This window comes from Furipterus horrens, unplaced genomic scaffold, assembly GCF_987537825.1.
Source record: "Furipterus horrens unplaced genomic scaffold, mFurHor1.1.pri manual_scaffold_6, whole genome shotgun sequence".
NCBI classification, from domain to species: domain Eukaryota; kingdom Metazoa; phylum Chordata; class Mammalia; order Chiroptera; family Furipteridae; genus Furipterus; species Furipterus horrens.
The window spans coordinates 136728619-136750685 of NW_028327176.1; the positions used below are offsets into that span (position 1 = coordinate 136728619).

At 31.0% G+C, this 22067-nt stretch overlaps 1 protein-coding gene across 10 annotated transcripts in view; it reads right to left on the bottom strand.

The window, feature by feature from the left end:
• The window catches only part of EPHA7 (EPH receptor A7), a 175945-nt gene that overhangs the window by 148938 nt on the left and 4940 nt on the right, over positions 1-22067 (bottom strand). For all 10 annotated transcript variants that reach the window (XM_090279688.1, XM_090279687.1, XM_090279685.1 and 7 more), the window contains one exon: positions 17828-18497. In XM_090279688.1, coding sequence (XP_090135814.1) covers positions 17828-18497 — 670 coding nt within the window. The remainder of the gene's footprint in view (positions 1-17827; positions 18498-22067) is intronic.

Sequence of the window (22067 nt, forward strand, 5' to 3'; positions counted from 1 at the left end):
AAATTCTAAGGGCAAAGGGGCTGCGGCTTAACAGCAGAATGAAACGACACTACAGGTTCTAAACTTCAGTGTTACTAATCTAATCTGACTCCTGTAGATCATAAGGTACAAATGGCCTATTCAATTTAGAATCAAACACCTAAATCCATTAACCAGTGATTCCATGAAGCAAAATCGACTGCCTTTTAACCAATTCTTCCTTATATTCTTCAACTATGGGAACTTTGAATGCTATTTCTGAAGAGATCAAGAAAATCTATGAAAACGTAATGTAACAAATATAAGCAGTATTATATACGTACGCAAGCAGCTTTCCACAAATGTTTATGAAAGATTTACTCATACTGTGTAGCTCATTTAGAAAAAACACCACCAGGAGATTGGTTTGTGTATCTTTGTGTCCACTGGATTTATCTGGACGATTCTTTGTACAAAGTAATGCAATTCAAGATATTTGAAAATCAGCTTAATTTAGTCCGCCCCCTACCACCATCACCACCAACACTACTAACAACAAAACTTATGAATTTACTCTTTGTCAGAGTACTGTTTTGAAAATAATTGACTGAATTCAATAGCTGTATGTGAAGATAGTGCATGCAATTCATAAACAAAGCTACAACTCTAATACTTGTAATTTATATATGCATCGTTATTAAGTCCCACAGAAGATAACTGATGAGAGAGAGAAAGGTCAGAACTCAGTGAAGTTACTATCAACAAGGATAATTTCTCTCTCGCCTTTAAGCATCATTTTACTAAGAAGGGTGCTGAGATTCAGACCAATATGAGGGGAAAAAATAAGAATTGACTAAACACATGTTTAGTGTCTTTGTATGATTAGGTTCTGGAACACTGCCAGGAGAAAACTTTGTGTATGATCTCATCTGATTTTAGTTACTTGTAAAAAATAAGAGAAATATATCTTACTAATCAAATGCTGTCTTTTCAAGTTTGGTAGAACAAAATACATGTCTCCTCCTTTAATAAGTATAAATAAACAAGACTGATGAGGTGAACAAAAATCAATACCCAGATTCCAAAAATTTTACAAATGTTTATTTTCAGTTCCAACATGATTGATGTCAATTAGATGCAGAGCTGTCCTGGTGATTCTCATAAAACCCACCATGTCAGACAGTCACCTTCCGCGGAACTCTGAAAATCCTACACTATGCTTTAATGTATCTCTTCCCTAAATCCTTAAATTCCACACATTCTTTAAAATGATTGTTTTATATTTATCACAAGTATTCTATTTTTGTCAGTGGTAATGTTTTAGTTACACTGTACAGAACTACTTAATATTGTTGATATAATGGACATTGACCACTGGTACATTTTAACCCTAATTTCTGTGAGAATTATTTTAAGTACTATGGAAAATCTTACAGAGCAAGAATATGCACAATATATAATTTAAAATATAGTCCCCAGTAAGAAAATCATAGCAAAATCTTGCTTTACAGACTAAGAAAAAATATCAGGTTGTAACAGACATTACTAACTAAAAAGAAAAGCAGCTTTTAGACAATGCTTTACAATGATAAAATCAACCTTTCTGGCTTGCTCTCTAATGAGAGCAATCCATTTTTTATAATCATAAAGAAATATATTCTGCTTCATTATGTTTTAAATGTGAACTAGTAATTCAAAATTTTCTTGAACTTTTTATCTTTTATTAGAGAAAACTGAATCTTATCTTCTGTGATTAGACACTTTTATAGAAACTAAATGAAGCCAAATAAGAGCTTGTTCTGCAGTACAGTTAAGCTCTGCATATAAAAACATCATGATGTTTAGTGAAAATAATACAAAGTTGAACTGTTGTCAAAATGGTAAATCTGTGGCTACTGTGAAAATCAACGAAAAATAGCAAGTTGCTAAAGCATATATATTTGCCTTCATGACCAACACACACACACACACACACACACACACACACACACACACATACACTCAACACACTTCCTCCATCATTCACTTTTTGAAGTGTCAGATAACATTATTTCTCAAATGACACACCAGGCTTCATTTGCTATGCATAAGGTCAGTGAATATTAGCTTCATTTACACTTGGCTGAGAATCAGTTGGTGTCAACAGTAGAGGCGTAGTTCCTCCACAGAACAGGGTTAGAATCTGACAGAAAGCTGCCACTGAAGAAGACGGATGATCTTTGCTGACCCTGCTCCTCTAAAGTGTCACAGTTTGGGTATCTGTCCATCGCTACAACAAAAGGCTCTCTCTGAGCTCCCCACTAGCCTTCAGCTTTATTGGTGCTAACAGGTCCAGACATTTTCATCGATTTGGTTCTCTACCTTTTAAACACAAGGGCTTGCCCTTTTTGGCTAGCTAAACCTTGGCACAGATGTCTTTTTTTTGTAACTGCATCTCCGCTGTCTATTGGAAAGGATGTAATCAGACAGGCAAACATCATGTTAGTACAGAAAATGCTGAACTGTTTATCTCAGTTTCCCAATGTCATTTGTCTGCAGAAATTAACTTAGATAATCTCAATCTGTACTTCTAAATGGAAAACCAAAATCTCATGTTTATGTGATGATCACTAGCATATAAAATATGTTATGCAGAACCATTCAGTAGGTAGGAAAAAGTGCTTCTGAGTTGTTTTATGTAAGCAGTTATTGACATCCACATTTTAAAATGAATGTATCTGAAAATATTCTATATAATTTTCAGAACTTTATTTTGCTTTCTATTGTTGGTGGCTAACACTGTGAAATACAGCCTTCCCTGACTAAAAAATACATAAAAATATTTACCATCTAACAAAGATGCTGTAACAATATAATAAATTACATGTTGCTTTGAGGTGCTGACTGTGAACTATCTTAATATGTTAGATTAATATTGGTTTTGGATAATGTGAAAGAAATTACCTAATCTCAAATTCAAATGTTCAAAAACACATTTACAAACATGATAGAAAGTTCTTACTAATAGATTTTTAAAAATAAATATTTCAAGTATGTATAAATTTATAACTCAAAAGCTCTACAATATTGTAATCATTACTGTCAATATTATTCCATGCAAAACATAATTTAATAGCTTTATATGTCTAAAATTACAGTTAGCTAATAAATGAGTGTATATAAAATATACCAATCTGAGTACTAAAAGAGAACTGAAAATAAAAGTAAATTTCACAAAAATGGAGATATGTACATAAGTTATAATTCAAGTTAACCCTTTTATTAAATTGCAGACAAAATATAATATGATCATTTTCCACTATGTTAAAATTAAAACTATTAACCCTATATGAAATGATTCTGAAATTTTGAATATTATTTTCAAGTGTTTAAGCTTTTATCCAAATTGAGAAAATTAACAAATTATAATTGAAAATAACTATTAATTAAAATCTCTTCAAAATTTTGACGTATTATTGACAACTATCATTAAAATAAGTACACATTATAGTTGAGGAATCCTTTTAAAATATACAATGCTGACAGTCACTTAGGAGAAATTCAAGAACACAGTTCACTTTTATGTTTAATATCATATACACTATACATCAGTGACTCTTCACATTTATTCTCTCAAGTAAATAGCATTTCTCTAAGAAAAATTTAAGTAATTTCAAGTATGTATATGCAAAGCAACTATAAATTTTATGCATTTATTTTATTTTTTAACTTTCTGTAACACAGAATACACAAAATCAAAATTCTTCTTCTAAATGTGAGCCAGAGCACTAGGGACCTGATTTTCTTTTTTAAATCAAATGAATTATTACTCTTATTTGATAATTATGATGCTAAAATTCTAAAATTAATCTTAAACTCAAATGAATTCTTGAGTTTATTCTTGTTCATATGCAATGCTTTTTGTTTTTGTTTTTTTAATATAGTAAAACAACAACAAGATTCATCATAGCCAATCAGGTCCAGGATGATTTTATATGTTCAGATGGCTTAGGCAGTCTGCCTGTGCAGATTCTCAGAAGTATGGCCATCAATCAGTGTCAGCATTCTATCAGACTCCACTCTGATTCAAGTGACAGTCAGTTATCTACTGACATTAATGAATAATAAATAACCATGCCCTCTTGGTATATATGAATACAATGTATGCTATTTTCAGTGTAGGTTAGCCTTTATGCAGAAGTAGACTTTTTTGTTGTTGTCGTTTTTGTTTGTGTGTTTTCATCTCATACATTAGGAAACAGTAAAAAAAAAAAAGTGGCAGCAATAAAAGATGTGCTTAATGTGAACTCTGGTACACATTAGTGCTTTGTTTCTCACCAAGTCAACCTTGTCGCAGCTTGTATCATATAAGCTTAAGTGAGCTGTATTCACAGGATCCTGAATATTTATGCTGTCTTTTACAGATCTGACACATAGCCTGTTGTCTCTGCAACAGAGTATCTAATGACAGAAAATCCTTCAAAAACTAAAGATCACAAGAAGTTGTGTCACTGTTCTAACCTTGTTCCTCTTTCACAGTCACCCTTAATCTGCCTTCCTGGAGGAAAAAGTATTTAAATTATTAGTACACTCTCCTTTGTTTGTTAAGTCTCCATCTCTCTCTCTCTCTGATTTAAACATACAATAACAGAAATAGTTACATACAACTTTTTGAAAAAAAAAAAAAGGATTAAGCGCTTTAACTGATTAGGCATTCATATGTACATCTTGACTGAGTTCCTTTATGGTATTCACTGATAGAAGTAATTCTAAAATTATATAGTCATAGTCCAAATGTTACAAAAGAGGCTATGTTCAAATTGTGAATTATTTTTTTAGCTCAATAAAAACAAACTAGAATTAAATTATTCATGTTTTGCCATATATTATGATCAATGATTTTCATTTCTTAAATTTACCATTTTACCTTTCCATTATGAAACTCTCTTCTCAGTTTATTAAGCATTTAAATTCATTAATTTTTAAATATGAACATAATCAACAATTTCAAGAGGTAAAAACTAATTTCTTATTATACCTAGTTAAGAATTTTAACAGAAATGTAAAAGAATGGATTATAGTTCAAAACAGATATGCCAGGATTAGATCAAAACTTCACAATGAAAATGAGTAATAGTTATTAATAAGAATAAACATTTTTATTAATTGGATAATTTTTTACAACATTAAATTATAATTTGTAAAATCACTGTCATAAAAAAATGCAAAAAGGCAAAATATTGCAGACATATTTATATTTCAGTAAAGACACAGAGCAGGGAAGGAAGATGTACTTTCACTATTTAAATCCACTTATTAGATGGGAAGGTATTCTCTAAATAGTTTTACATCAATGGATAACACAGAATTTTCTGAAAGGTAAATGAAAAGCTATGGCCAGTGTCTACAAAACTATAGGAAATAATGCAGGAAAAAAAGAAAAGAAACCAGAGGGAGTGTGGATGATTACAAAGAACAACCACTTTGCCACATTGAAGGATAAAGTATATTAGAAAGAAGGATGATTACACACAGTAATGGCCGGGTGAATAATTTTGAAAATCAATGAGAGAGCTATTTGAATTTGAAGTGAGAAGCATTGTTGGCTTATTGGGAAAACTTACAAAGAGAAAAATGATCAAACCGTTATATGTTCAGCCTTAAAAAAACACAGCACTCTTATTCATAATGTTTGTGCAGAATAAACATTAGACATAGAAAGACCATGGCTGAAGCAGCAAACTTGAAAAGTTATTCTCAAATTTCCTTTGCAAACTAGAATATTGTCTCAACATAATAAACCTGGAGCCACATGTTTTCCCAGCTTCAGCTCGTAGCCTGAATGTCTAAGCTTAACACGTGTTAACTTTATAGCTCAGTTTTAAAGAAAAGATTTTGCAGAAGCAAGGACTGAGGGTCTAAAGTCTGCTATTTTTTTCAGAGGAGATCTAGTTAGAAACCACAAGGTTAAACAGCAGAGTTCCTGCTCCCTCTGAAATTCTAGGTTTCTACAATGTAAGAAGTGGTCACTCTCCTCATGCTAGACATTTACATGCAATTGTCACAATATACAAATGTACTGATTGCTAAAATTCATCTTCTTACAATCTGGTAAAATATAAGAATAGAAAACAATTTTTTTAATTCTATCTTACAGTAGAGGAGGGCTAAATAATCTACTTGAAAATCAAAACCAAAGGTTTATTTATACATTTTTTTGCTTTGTGAAAGAAAATATAAAGGCATTGCTAAAGCAGCTTTGTTTTATTTTTTCCTTTGTAAAATATGCAATAATCCAAGAATATCCTATAGGTGTTTTCAGCCTCTTCGTTATTGTTGACTGAGTTTTCCACAGGAAAAAAAAAAAAAAAACTTAATTATTCAGCACTTACAGATTAAAAGATTAGTGCACAGCAATTTAGAAATCTAAAAATGGGGTAAGGACAAAAATATACTTAATTTTTGTTACATTTTGTTAACTTGTGATTTTTTTCTTCTAGTAGAGGTAGAGGTTGGCAGTGCCTGTGTATATATGTGTGCATGTGAACATGTATATATAAGCATGTGCATGCATGTATTGTGTGTGCATTATATTGAAGTGGAAAAAAACTGGAACAAATAAATTCTGATTTTATTGTGGAATGTGTCAAGAATGACCTGTTAGAATATAAATGAGGTCTTTAGTTGTCCCATTTCTTGAAAGAAAGAGAAACCAGAAACCCCTCTAATTTAACTTTTGCAATCTCTAAGTTACACTCACACTCTGAGAATTTATGATTCTAATCTTCTAAGAGATCATAACCTCGAGGAGTGCAAAAATATCCACAGAACAGTTGTTATAATAAAGTTACATATGAGAGGGTAAATCAATTAAGATTATTTATTTAATCTATCTACAAGTTTAAATTAATGTCATTAATTAATGTGATTAAGTAAGTTAATGCCCGTAAGTGTAATTGTCTACATGGGAACTGGTTTAGATAACAGTAAATAAACTACTATTAAAATAAACATAAAACATATAAATCACGTGAAAATATATAGTATAGTGAACTTACTGATATTCAATTTATTTTTCTCAGAATAAACTTTCACTGTATCTAATACTTTAGGTATATTTTATCCCTCCACATCTATATCCCTCTCTTACACTATTTTAGAAAGAGTGCTTTTCTTAAAAAGTAGAGTCGGTAGCATTAACATAAGAGATTGTTGAGCAACTTTAAAAAATAATAAATGCACCCTGGCCAGAAAGCTCGCTCAGTTGGGTAAAGCACTGTCCTGACCACCAAAAGGTTTCAGGTTCAATCCCTGGTCAGGGCACACACCTAGGGTGGGGTTCGATCCTCTGTCAGGATGCGTTAAGGGAGGCAACCAATAGATGTTTCTCTTCAATATCGATGTTTCTCTCTCTCTCTCTCACTCTTTCTCTCTCTCTCTCTCACTCTCTCTCTCTCTCTCTCAACTACCTTGCCCTCCTCTCTACCTTCTTCTCTTTTTAAAATCAATAAACATATCCTTGGGTATTTAAAATAATAATAACATAATTAAAAATGGCTATGTTGATGATAAGTACAGCTGGTCAATATTATGCTCCCATCCCCAGGTCTAGGTTTTCTATAAAAGGCTATAGTTCAGGTTTCAGTGTTAATAGCTTTGGTGCAGGTCTTATACTACCACAGATGAGGAGTTAAACTAGGTGTTAATTGGGTGAAATATGAAACAAAATATATAAAGCACAGTACGTGTCCTTTTGAAGCCTTCTAATTTTTTAAAACATTGGAAGCAAGAGACAATATAATCATCAACAGTAAACAATATAAATGAATAAGCCAAATAAAAAATTTCAAAACCCACAGTACAGTAGTTCCCTTTTATCTGGGGGGGTGAATACCTTACAAAATCCAGTAGATGCCTGAAACTATGGTCAGTACCAAACCCTGTTCATATATACTATGTTTTTTTTCCTATACATACATATCTATAATAAAATTTAATTTCTAAATTGCATGCAGTAAGAGATTAATGACAATAACTAATAAAATAAAACGATTATAATAACATACTGTAATAAAAGTTACGTAAATGTGGTCTCTCTCTCTCTCTCAAAATATCTTATTGTATTGCACTCACCTTTTGACTTAACAGAAGCACTATATGGCCTCTTTTGCCAGCCTTACTACTTTTGCACTTTAGGGGACATTATGAAGCAAAATAAGGGTTACATGAACACAAGCACAGTCCATGTGATAACTGAGACTGTTACAAGTGACCAACAAGCAGGTAGCATACACTGTGTAGACATTCTGGAGAAGAGAATGATTCATGTCCCAAATGAGATGAAGAGAGATAGTGTGAAATTTCATCACGCCATTCATAACAGCATACGATGGAACACTTATTGATTTCTGGAATTTTCCATTTAATATTTTTGGACTGTGGGTGATTTGGGGTAACTGAAACTGTGAAAAGCTAAAATGCGAAAGAGGTAAGACTGCTGTATAGAACATGTAATCATTTGAAAAAAATCAAATTATTATACCCAAGAATGGATTTTTCTTAGTTTTCTCTGTTGTTCACCTCCAACTAAACAAAATAAGGTAAATAATAAACTTCCCATATTTCTTCATAAGACCACAAAATTTATGAGAATTAATACACATTTAATTCAACTAAGATATGTATTATTCTCAGCTCTCATAAAATTGTGTTATTCGGGATTAATACTATGACCTATACATGCAGATTATCAGATTCTATAACTTTTAATGAAGTTGATAACAAAGCTAGAAAACAACCTCACTAAATTCAAAGTTGAAAGATTTTTTTGGTTACCAGATTTTTAAAACACACACATTATATATGCATGTAACCTTCTACTTTCCAAGTATTAACACTACATGAATATATTAATAAAGACATGCCTCCATAAAACTAAATTTGTGAGTTTTATTGCAGAGGATGGGAAAATTTAAATGTGAAAAAAAATGGCATGAAAAGGATTTTTCTGAAATTTTCTTCTGTAACTCATGCATTAGATATTAATGCACATAGAGAAATATATATACTAACAACAGGGTGGAGCAAAAGTAGTTTTACAGTGGTGAGGATGTGAAACACAGAGTTAATTCTTGTATTATTATTTATTATTGTATTACTTTCTATATGAAAACTGTAAACCTACTTTTGCCCCACCCTGTATAGAGCAGGATTAAATTCCTCCCTTAGAGATATTATTGTTGGTACAAAGTAACCACATTATACAAACTATCATAATAAATTAAATATTTTATAGATTAGAATTACAGTAACAATTATCTTAGAGGAAATAGCTAGAAGTTGAAAACAAAAATCAAATTAAATGCATAATTTTAAGGTACCATTGATTTGTATTATGATGTTGCCTGCGGAAATGAATGCCAATTTAAACTTCCACTAGAAATGTAAAAGAGTGACCATATACTCACCAGAGTTAGGATAATTAGAAAAGTTCTAAAGCTATTAACTGAGCTTATAAATCATAAAAGTTAAATCAGACACAGTTAATTTAATATACCCTTCTTTCATTATTTTTTTCTCACTTTCATCAGATCCTCCTTCCTGTCCTTTATTTATGGAATAAATGCACTGTAGGTATCTTTGTATAAAGATAAGTAAAAAGCAATATAATTTAAAATTGTCTACAACATTCTAGTAGAAAATTGTGATAATCCTAATTTAAAAATCACAATTATCTTCCTCCATTTTCTCTTCTTTAAGGAATTATGAGCAAATATCTCTGTAAAGGACAGGAGGAACTGAGAATAGCAGTTTTCCTGGGGAAAAGGACTGTGGACTTGTTCTGAAACTATGCATATTACCTGTTCAAAAATGTCTTGAAACAAACATTATAAGCTTCTGAAAATGAATGATTTAAATAATGGTATAAAATTGTAATGTAATGTAGTTATAATTTAAATAGAAAAAATATATTTGGAATGATACTAAATGTATGCAATTTCCAATTTATAGAGTGTAATATTAAGTTAGGAAACGATTTCTCAGGTTTTGTTTCCTTCTATTGTTTTTGTTTGTTTTGCAATTCAAGAAATATTTATAATACATAATTTGGAAGCAAACAATATAACCATATAACATAAGTCATTGTCTCATGTAAGATAATGACAAATATACTTCAAGAAGTTCTTATTTTAGATATTTGGAACTCTGTCTTTCTCAAGACATAGATATTATTAGTAAAGAAGGTAAATAGCTTTCATTTCATTAGAAGAGGGAGACGAAGTTGTAGAGGAAGACACAGAAAGATAGCTATGAACAGAATGGATATATGATAATGAATAAATATAAATAAATAGATTATTTTATAGAAATGCATTTCTCATATCTGGAGCAGACTCCTGTCCATATTTACTAGTTATTAGCATATCAACTTGCTACATGCTATGAGACTATGAAATATAATAAAGGATCCTCATATAAAGTTTAAGACTAATCATTGAGACTAGCCATACACAACTAGAAATTAAATAGTCATATAAATTTAAAATAGAAAGATATTTAATTCGGCAATGGGTAGTATATGATTAAGTCTTTAAGAAAACTGATAAACATTTATTGGAAGATGTGGTACAAGGAACTGTATGTGTCCATTGTTAAGCTTAAAAGCTGTAAAAGGAATCACAAATAATAATTAAAATCAGATAGCATGTGATGATTCCCATAGGGAAAGGGCAAAGTATTTATAAAAGGGCAAAGTATTTATAATAAGGCAAAGTATTTATAAGTATTCACCAGAAGAGATTATCTAACTGAGGATCAGTGGCATTTAATTTGAAATTACAAATAAAGGCAAAATTTCCACAACCTAAGATAAACTAGGTGGCATTGTACATCGAAAAGAGCGCGGCACAGTAGAATAGGAGAATGGTACTTGCCTGTAACTACCATCAGAATCTGGAAACTGGGGTCACTGAAGAAGCTGGGAAAGTGTAGGATTCAGGTACAGTAAGTAATTGTGAGAGGTCATGATAGTTTGTTTTTCTGTTTATGTGGGGCCAAATAAGGAATAGGATATCATAAAAATATCTACAGTCTGCTACAGGTAGCATGAGAGACCAGAACCATGAAGGAGGAGCAGGGACTTCCAGTGTGGTAAAATACGTGATTGAAAAAAAAATTAGGGGCATATTGCTAGGACTTAAATGTCAGCTTAAAAAGTAGGAAATGTTTATTGGTAATTAGGAGCATGAAAAATAAAGTGATACTATGTTGTGTTGTACAAAGTACATTCTGATTGCCATGTGAAAAAAATAACTAGAACAGTAAAGAGAATGGCAAAGAAGATGAAATATTAAGGATATTGGAAAGACAGAGCCATAAGTACTTTGAAATTACTATAAGTAAAAGAATATGTTCAGATTTGTATAACCTTTCAAGAAATCCTAAAAGAAAGTTTATTTTTATAAAAGATTGTGATAAACAACATGCTCATCTATACAGACATTGCCCACTGTATTGGTTACAAAGATTCTGGAGCAAGAAGTCCTTGATTAAACAGCAGTCTGGCACTCCCTCTGAGATTGCAGGTACTTAATGCACCGTTCACTGTGCTTTGGTTTCCTTACATTAAAAATGCGGGCATACATCTTATATACAAATGTAACTTAATATATAAATACTGTAATAATTCAGTAAGAGTATATCTTTCTCCTTTAAATTGTGTTACAATAGTGCCTGCCTACCTAATTAAATAAATTAGTAAAATCTTGCTATAAGATTAATGAATTAATAGATGTGAAGCACTTAAAATAACTCTTTTCACCTATTAAGAACTAAAAAATAAAATAAAATCTATGACATATCTATTGAATGTCTTCAATCTCCTGCCTTTTAAATGATTTAAACTATACCTGACGGTTACTACTGCTCTGTCTCCTGAGCCCTATATTTAATATAGACATTAATTTAATTTAGAAACCCATATTTTGGAAATGCAATTTAATATGTCTTTGTATGAAGACAAAGGTTGCATATAAGATAATTATATTGTAAAAAAAAACCTCATAGACACAGAAAATCATATGGAGATTACCAGAGGGAAGGCAGGGTGGGAAAGAAAGAAGAGAGGAAAGGGGGAATAAATGGTGATAGAAGGAGGCTTGACTTTGGGTGGTGAACACACAATATAATACACAGATGATGTATTATAAAATTGTACATCTGAAACCTATATAATTTTATTAACCAATGTCACCCAATAAATTCAGTTAAAAAGAAACAAAGAAAAAAAAGTTAATGTTCAAGATATTTAAAAATAGAGAGAACAGCATTGGTTGGGTGGTTTGGTTGGATGGAGCATCATCCCATGCACCAAAAGGCTGTGGGTTCAATCCCCAGTCAGGGTGCATATGGTAGGCAACTGATCAATGTTTCTCTCTCAAATTGATGTTTCTCTTCTCCCTCTCTCTCTCCTCCCCACCCCCTTCCTTTTCTCTCTCTGTAAAATCAATAAACATATCTTCAGGTGAGAATTTAAAAAATAAATAAAAATAGAGAGAACAAAAGATCACCCATGATCCCACCATTCTGACATTTAATGTGATATTTACACTCCCATCTGTTCTTTTCCTTACGTGAATTTTGCCTAATTCTAAGTATCAGTGTTTTAGTCTTTATTTCTCATTCACATTTTTAATGGAACAATTTACAATTCCTGTAACACACTGTTGATATTTTAAGTTCAATCAAGGTGTGCACTTAAATTTGGATATTTAGGTTATTTCCAATATATCAGATTATACAAATTGTTGGGGAAGAGTTATGTAAAGGTTTTTTTTTTTTATTTTATAGAACTATTGTTTTAGGTAAATTAAGAATGAGATTACTGGTTTAAAGGATATTGAACTATCTGTGGCCCATAAGATCTATTTTATTCACTCATTTTCATGAAAATTCTTTACTTCACAAACTCGTTATATTACTAATAAAAACATGACAGATAGCAAGTATTCACTGGTTATTTGCTAAGTCCTAGATACTGTTCTTAGGGTTTTAACATGCTTTATTTCATTCAATTCTGACAAGAACCCTATCAGGGATATATTATTTTTATTAGCCCCAGTTTAGACTTAAGGAAATTAAGGCTTAGGAAGATTGTCCTAGTTTATACACCTGGTATGTTGTGGAGCCATAATTTTAAAACTCTGTGACCCCAACATTAAAGCTATTAACTGTAGTGCATCTTACATTTCTGTATATATTTGATTATAAAGACTCACTAGTTAAAATGAAAAGTGATGGTACAAATCACATACTACTTTTCTGTGAGAAAAACACATAATTTTCAAAAATCCAATTAAGCACAAATGTAAATATTAATTCTATCAAATTGAATAAATGTTTTAGTTTATTGAATTGTATATGGTACATGTCCAGAAATTATATATTATTAAACTAATGACAAACCTATTAATTTAATAGAAAATATTAAGAAACAACTATGAGGAAAGTTTCTTATAATACAAATGAGAACTGTATCATTATCTGAATGCTCCTATACATGGAATCATTAAAAAATATAAATCTTTGTTTTAATTCAGAAACTTAAAATTAAGTAATATAAATAAGAGAAGCAGATCACATCTGTATGTTCTAATATATGCATATGTAAACTGCATTACATCTTTAGATTTTTTACAATTAGAATGAACATGTATTTTATCATCCAAACCAGAACACTTCTAAAAGCAAAAAGGAGAACTGTTGCTAAGTACAAAAATTATCTCTGACAAATTAGGCATATTGTCACCCTACTTCTAATAGCTTCATCAGTTCTTCCATAACTAAAATCCATTAGTTGAAGGATACATTTTAGGAGGCAGTGTGGTATGGTGGGGAAATAAAAAAAAGGATCCTGGGTTCTCATCCAATTATTTTCTTTATAGATATTCCTGATTTTCAGTTTATTCATATGTCAAAAGAGGGGGAAAAAACAATACTTTTCACCTGTCAATAATGTGGCTATGATTAAATGAGACAATGAACATAATTGTTCAGTGTAAACTGCAAATTACTGGTATAAATCCAAGTTATATTACCAAGCTTCACACTTTGACAAATAATATTCTAATTTTCAAAGGAAGTCAAATTATACAAAATTTCCAAAATTTCAAAATATAACTTTATTAGTCTTCTGAAAATATTTATATATGTAAAATAGAGAGGTAGGTTACAGTTGTGAGTATGCTAAACAGTTTATTCTTGAATTATTATTTGTTAATTAATGTATTGTTTTCCATACAAATAACTGTAAACCTACTTTTGCCAATCCCTGTATAATCTGCTGTCAATTGTTTGAATGACTGCACTTTTTATCTAAGAAAATAGATTGGCTAGTTTCATTAAGTGACAACTTCTATGGTAATTTTTTAAAAATGATTTTTCACAATAAGAACATTTTAACTACCTGGAATTATGTATTTTTAAATGACTATAAAAAGATGTCTTCCTAAAAGTCCTATATTAAGGAATCAGACAGAAGTTCTCCATATGTTAGCCTTGAGAAATATTTGGTTTTCAAATTTGAGTTTTATTTTCAAAAATCACAAAGAAAAAAAGTTGACATCGACTGATGAAGATTCTGATCAGTTTTTATAGCTGTTCATATTTCAAATTAGAACATGTTTCACAATGGGCTGCCACTCTAGAAAGTGTCCAGACACATTTGCCTTGAAGTGGCTAACCCTCCTCATTTGGCTAGGGACTTACTAACATCCTCTCCCAAACACTTCAGTTTTCCTCAGTATGGGAATAGAATGTGTTTTCAAACTCTTAAGAGGCTCTCTGAAAAGAAACAGGAAAAATATTATAAAGGCAGGCCTGGATTAATTCCAAGGGCAAGGACTCTCACAGTGATGCCAAGAAATTATGCCAAGGAGAGAAGTGATTTTGCAAATGAATATAGTGTCATAGTTAAGTATAAGGTATTCAATTGCTTTGTCAATACCACCAAGGTTAAAAAGTAATAAAGTTATCTGATAAACAATTTACTTGACTTACAAAATGCAGACATACTCTTTCAGACGAATGATAAGGAGCCATCTTTACTCTTTTAATCACATTTTCTTTAATGAACTCTTAGAAGTAATTCCTAATTCCACTTATTTTAACACATAATTAGTGTAGATGACAATGAAGTCATTTTATTTTACTTTTTTAAGTACCTTAATGTATTTTGCAGGTGACAATGATTTTGGTATTCAAATGAGGTCCCAATTCTTGAAACCAAAATAAATGAATATGATCAATTATAATAGTACCACATTTAATGAGATGATTTTGCTCATTTGGAAGACTTTTCTTCATGGTAAATGTATCTCTTTACCGCAGTTAAAGACTGGTTTTCTTACTAAATTCTAAGACGTATAGGATTCAAAAAGTTCCTATTTATTTTTCTTAACAAGTAAATGTAGAAACCGTATGAGTTAAATTACATAAAATGAAACAAAAATACTATATTTTTTAAAAATCTTTAAACATTAGACGAGCAGGACCTTTAATGTTATTTCCTAGCCTTTTCTTAGACAAAATTTATTATGTACTTTTATATGTATTCCTGCTTTATTTGTTTCCCATTTTTAATTGCACTGAAGTTTTACATTCCATTTTCATATCAATCAAAAGCTTCATATTATTAACACCGCTTGCTTTTATAGCTAAAATGTAATAGTATATTGTTAAAATTTTCTTACAATACTTATTGTTGAATCCACCATCGTTTTCAAGTAACTGTTAACCTCTTGTCAGTGAGAATATTGTCTTTCATTAAATTGGTTAACTAAGAGTATTTCTATACTTACCCAGTGCAATAGCATTCTGCCTACTAGTACTGATAAATCTTCAGATTTTGATTTCCACATACATGGAACCTGCAGGATTTTCTACGTTGTAAAATATACTGCCAGTGATAGAAAGGGAAAGAGGACAGTGGGTAGTCAGGTTTGACTCCTTCATGCCAAACTGTCCTATGGGACCTGAACCTGTAACATCTCCATTTATTTTGCAGAGTTCACTTCACAATGTCAGCTATGGAGAGTATGATAATTGAGTGCTGAGTCGTAAGTATTTTACATGCTAGGGACCATCCACATGAAGTATTTAACTCTTCAACCAGGACATAAAAATATATGTGCTAAGGTACTCTCCATCTAAATAGTCCATCCCATAGAAATATAATATGAGACATATGAAATTTTAAAATTTCTAGGAGGCACATTGAAAGAGTAAAAAGAAACAGTTGAAATTAAGTTTAATAATATATTTTATTCAACCAAATTTATCTTTAAAAATTACTAGTGCTGTATTTTTAAAAACATTCTCTCTGATTTTTTGTACTAAGCTTGTGAGATACAGAGTATAATTTATACTTACAGCACAGCTCAATTTTGAATAGCCATTTTTCAGAACCTAAAGAGCTACTGGCTATCATTTTGAACAACACAGATAAATATGTTTAATTATTACTTATTTAAGTATTCTACTAGAAAGAAAATTTGAAGGGAAGTAATATGATTTATATATCAAATAACTATTAGCAAGACATTTAAATTCAGCAACAAAATAATAATATTTGCTAGGGTTCTCCTTGCACCTTGCGTTGTGATGGAAACTAGAGCAATATTATTGTTAAAAGTCCAATCTCTGGGATCAGAATGCTCTGAGTTTGAATCTAAAGCTAAAAGAAGCATTACTTACTAAAGTAATGGCAAGCAATCCATTTATCCTTGACCGCTCCAATTTTTCATTTTGTAAGACAAAGATGATGACGATATCTACCTCAATAAATGAACTAGTAATGTTAAGCACATGGAAGAGTACTTGTACACAATGCCATCCCCCTAAGTTGAATTATAATAGTTAATGTTAGTTACCATACCCTCTAAATTAACTAATATTGGTAAATATTAAAATTATGCTGCTGGCTAGGAGTAAATAAATATATAAAATTTTTTAAATGTATATTTTATAAGTTACAAGTTAAGAAATATAAGTAATAAAATCTTATAACAAGAAAATTTTCAAGATAGGCATATGTGACATAGTTTTAAATTTTAAAAAATACTGGTAAATTATTATGACCACATGATGTTAAGTAATAGAAAATCCAGTTTTCCAAAACATAAGGTTCACTAATTCATAGGCTATTATTGTTTCAAAACAAAGAGAAAACATCCAGCTGTTGTATTATGATAACTAAAATTTTACTTTGACCCACTTCCACAAAAACATAGTCTACTATCACATAACTTATCAGGAAAACATTTATTTTATTATTTGGTCCAGAAAAAAAGTATGACTTTAGCAGAATTAACCCCAGAGATTTATTAAGTAAAATGTAATGATTTTGTAACAGAATTTTAGTATTTATAAAAAATGTTTCTAAAAGTTTGCAAATGTATTTATACTTGCCCTATCCATAGAACTTTTGTTGGCAACCCCTTTAACCTACATTTTTTGTGTTACTTACAAGGCCAGATGATGCGGTTTCAAAATGGAAGGAATCACATATCATGAAATCCTGATTCGTGTTACTTTACTCTCCTCTCTTAAATCTCATAGCTCAATGTGCAACTGTTGACTGCTATGTCAAGCATAAGGCAAATTAAATTTATGTAACAAATATCATTATCGCCAATATTTATTACATAGCTCTAGTGCAGATTTCACAGTGGGGAATCAATGATAAGTTTAATAGAGAGTTTGCTTCAGATCTACTAAATCAGGCTGCTGGTACAGAGAAGACTCATGTTCAATTAATTACTACTACTTAAAAACTTCACTACTGAAATTCAAAAAAATGCAAAGTAGAATTTTAATAGCACATATTACTTACGTTCACAAGTGTCCCCTTTCTGCTGGTAGCCTGCTTTGCAGATACATTTTCCAATGGGCACTAACCATTCTCCTTCTGCGCTGCAGTGCATCCTGGGGGAATTTTCGGCCTCTTCCTCTGCACTGCTGACACATGTGCCTCGAACCTCGACTAAAGAGGAAAATTCTGAACCAGTCACTGTATCTGGAAAGATAGCTAAGTTCTCAATAATGGACCAGCACTTCTTGTAGTACACTTTGACAGAAACCAAAGCTATGCAAGCCCCTACATCCTGAAAGGCAAGATAGAATCCCTTTTTGGACAAAGGTCCAATCTCTCTCACCTCAGTGTTAAGCTTCATCTTTCTTTCACCAAGGTCACCTTGAGTAAAACTTTCATCTGCAGCAATGGTGTCTATTTTTACATAGAGGTTTTCTCTTATATTCCTGCCAGTGTCGTAGTCTGTTTCATAATAGTACAAATTAAAGGTTTCCTTGCAGGTTCCCAGTACTCCAGGAAGACTGTTACAATCCCTCAGGGTGAATTTCAATTCTACAAAAATCCTTTGTGCGTTGCCTTTTGAAATCCAATTAGTCCGCAGCCAGTTGTTTTGGTTGGGCTCCATGACCTGGCATACCTGGTATGTTCGTATCGGGGTGTAGTTCTCATCCAAACCACTAATTTCTTCCCACTGTAAAATTAAAGAAAGGTCATCAGGCATTCAGCAAAAAATAACATTTGGACTTAGAGAGTGCATGAGGAAACTCTTATGACATGAATGCATATCTTTCAAAGACGTGGCTTCCAACCCTGATGAACACTGTAAGCTGAGAAGACAGCATTCTCACTTCAGCTTCATCCTTGTGGTGGAACATCATTTAGGTTGCTTGCACTGTTTGTGCATACAAAAGATATTTCATTTTGTTTAATATCCATTGCTAATCTTATATTAGTGTTTCTTTTTTCATGTTTGCTTACCTCTGTAGTTTCCATTGAGATTATATTTATGGACTAAAGTGCACAATAGAATTACTTATATTACAGTTTAATGCATACACATATGGGTACATGGCAGAATTTTTTTATAACTCAGTTGACATTTTAAATGTAAACATTATATTTAAACTTAGAAAGTACCTAAAAACATAGGGAAGAAAATGCCAAGTGCACTCTGTAATGTAAAAACATTCCACTATATGTTGATATTCATAATGCAAACTTTTACAATCTTTTCAAAATGAGACATAAGAGAGTAACATTTTACAGAGCTAGCTATTTATTGCAGTGTTATCCACAATATTGTACATAAATCCTCATAACTATAAAAAACTATTTGTATAAAAGTATGATTCATCTTTGTAAATAAATTGCTTTCAAAAGAAAATCAAATATATGTGGCAAATCAGTATCCTGAATCATATTTCAATAATAAGCTTTCTGACAGGAAAAATATCAGATGTTTCAAAATGCCCATTCACATGCTGACACAATGCATGCTATAGCACAGTGATGTTACATACTTTCACAAAAAAAGGAAAATAATAAGTTTAGCAGAACTGACACAATTTAAATATTAAATCATATATAATTTTACCTATATCATTATTAGCAATTAGTCATTTCACCTAAAATAGTACAAAAAGTCTAAAATAACAGTTGTTTGTCTTTTCTTACTATCGTACAAAATTAGCCACTTTATATTTATGCTGTCTTATTAGTGAAATTATCATCTATTTTTACTCATTTCCCCAATATGAAATGCCAAATATAAAAATATATTAGTATAAAAGGACAAAGTCACATAACATGCAATATTTAAACTATTGTTTCAAGAAAAGCAGATGGGAAGTAAACTAATTATCATATGCTAACAAGTTCTATCTATAAAACTTGACCAAGAATCAATTTATTTAAATGCTCTATAAAGTATTAATATCTATTTTAAAACTGTTTTTTAGCAAACCAACAAAACTGACAAATTACCAGTATAATTCAGAAACTTCTGGTGTGATATTATATAGCTACTACAATTTTATTACACATACCATCAAAGGTCCTCAACTACACCACAGAACCCATTATTATGTGCAGCTTTTACTCAACACAACCTGAGTTTGTGGCCAGTTAATGGTATGCATATCTTCCCTTTGTTTCCATTAGCTGCTTAAAATCGGTTTGAATGACGCTTAACCAAATATACCCAAATTCCTCCATTTAAATAGGTAGATTTTAGTCTATTAGATTGAAATTAGTAAGTAAGTAAAACTGGTAATGGGATCCCCAGAAAAACCAAAGCTCCAAAGATAAATGTGCTCTTTTTAATAATTTTCCAGTTTGAAGAAACCAAGGCTAATTATTACAAAGGACTATATCCTTTTTCTAACTTTAAAAACAATTACATTACTTTGTAATTGTAACCTATAAAAAAATCAACTTTACTAACCTATGAATCCCAGTTAATTTTAATTTTTATTTAATAATTTATTCCTGAGGGGAATGGTCAAGACAACTATGTATAGATAACAAATAGTGAGACTATATAAATGCATTTAAGGCAACTCTTGTTTTATTAGTTCACTTACTGATAGAACTGCAGTTATTTCTACAAATGACACCACCGGGAAAAAAGTGTTAATTCAGATACTGTGCTTTTACAGTTTGCTTATAAAAATATGTTCTGGAAACTTGTATCTTAATAACAATTTACTTCCATTTAGATATTTAATCACATGTTAGCCAATCCATTTCATATATGGAAAATACCATCCGTCATCATTTTCAAATACTATTTGTTGATTCCTTCAGAAGTGTAGGGATAGCTGTTACTGACAAAACACTCATTTGAGTCTAAGGTAACACAGACTATCATAATTTATCATTTTATGGATTATGTAGATGAAATAGTACAATCATATATCAGTTTACTTCTCCTTAGAGATAAAATCCACCCTCTATTTCTATATGTTTTAATTGATGGATGGTAGAAAATAGGCTATATCTGTCATTGGCAAGAAAGGTATTTCATTTTTATTGTAAATTTCTCCCTATAAATACATTATTTTACTCATGGAAAACTTCCACTTGCAAGAAAAGTATAGCATGCCTACCTCAAACTTGACATAGTTTTTATATTTAATCTGTAAAATATTTGTTACTTTTCATAACTTATTCTGACCAATACAGAAAACTACAATATAATTTTAAGTGATTTCTCAAATATTAACTGAATGAAAAGTTTGAATATTTTAAACAGATTTTTATCATTCACATTTTGCATTCTTAAACTGACTTCCACTTCATGACATTGATTTTATGATGTTCCTATACTTAACAATCCCTTTTGGACTTTCATTCTTCTCTGCAAAATTTGTTACCGTTTTTATATCCTTACTTATATTTCATGCTCTTTGATTCCAGATTTCTTACTGTGCTAAAGATTAACTCAAGTAACAATGGGGTATATTTTCCTTTCCCAGAGTCCTTTTCCTTAATACGGAATGAAGTATGTGCCTTCTCCCACAATTAAAAAACCCAAGAACAAAGACATTGAGCTAAATTTAAGTAATATATCTGCCCTGATATATGAAAAATATGGTTAAAAATTGGGGAGGGAGGATCACTTATATTTTCACATATTTTTATTTAACTGCTTTTGCTCATAGTTATTGTGACATACTTATTTTTACTGTAACATGTGCGTGCTCTGCCATCACTTCTGATTAATAACAGCGGATAACACATAATATAAATTTGAAGAATCCAAACAATACTTGGTAGCAAATTGTATGCTAAAATATCAAGCACATTACATTTTTAACTCCCTTTAAAAGTGTATTTTGAATGATGCCAAAACTGTTTTTAGGAGGAAAAATAGATTACAAACTGTTTTGAAGAACTGCACACAACCTACCTGGTTATTACACTAAAGAAGTATAAAGCAACTAGAGAGATTTAAGAGAGTTTGTGAAAGGATTGTTCCCTGTAATTAGTTAGCATTTGTAGCCTGGAAACTGAGGTATGATTCCACTTACAGTAAGAACTAAAATTATTATGGTTATAGAGTTTTTTAAATCCATGTCCCCAAGCACTCAGTATACCTCCTTCTCTACTTAATGAACTCAATGTCTCATGACAAACTCAACAAAATGTTGAGTAAAATATGTGGAATTATATTAAAACTCTTTTAACATAAAGAATGTGAGTAACTCCACTCTGAAGAGAGGGAAATTTTTGTGTCCTACTTTGAAAAATAAAGTGTGAT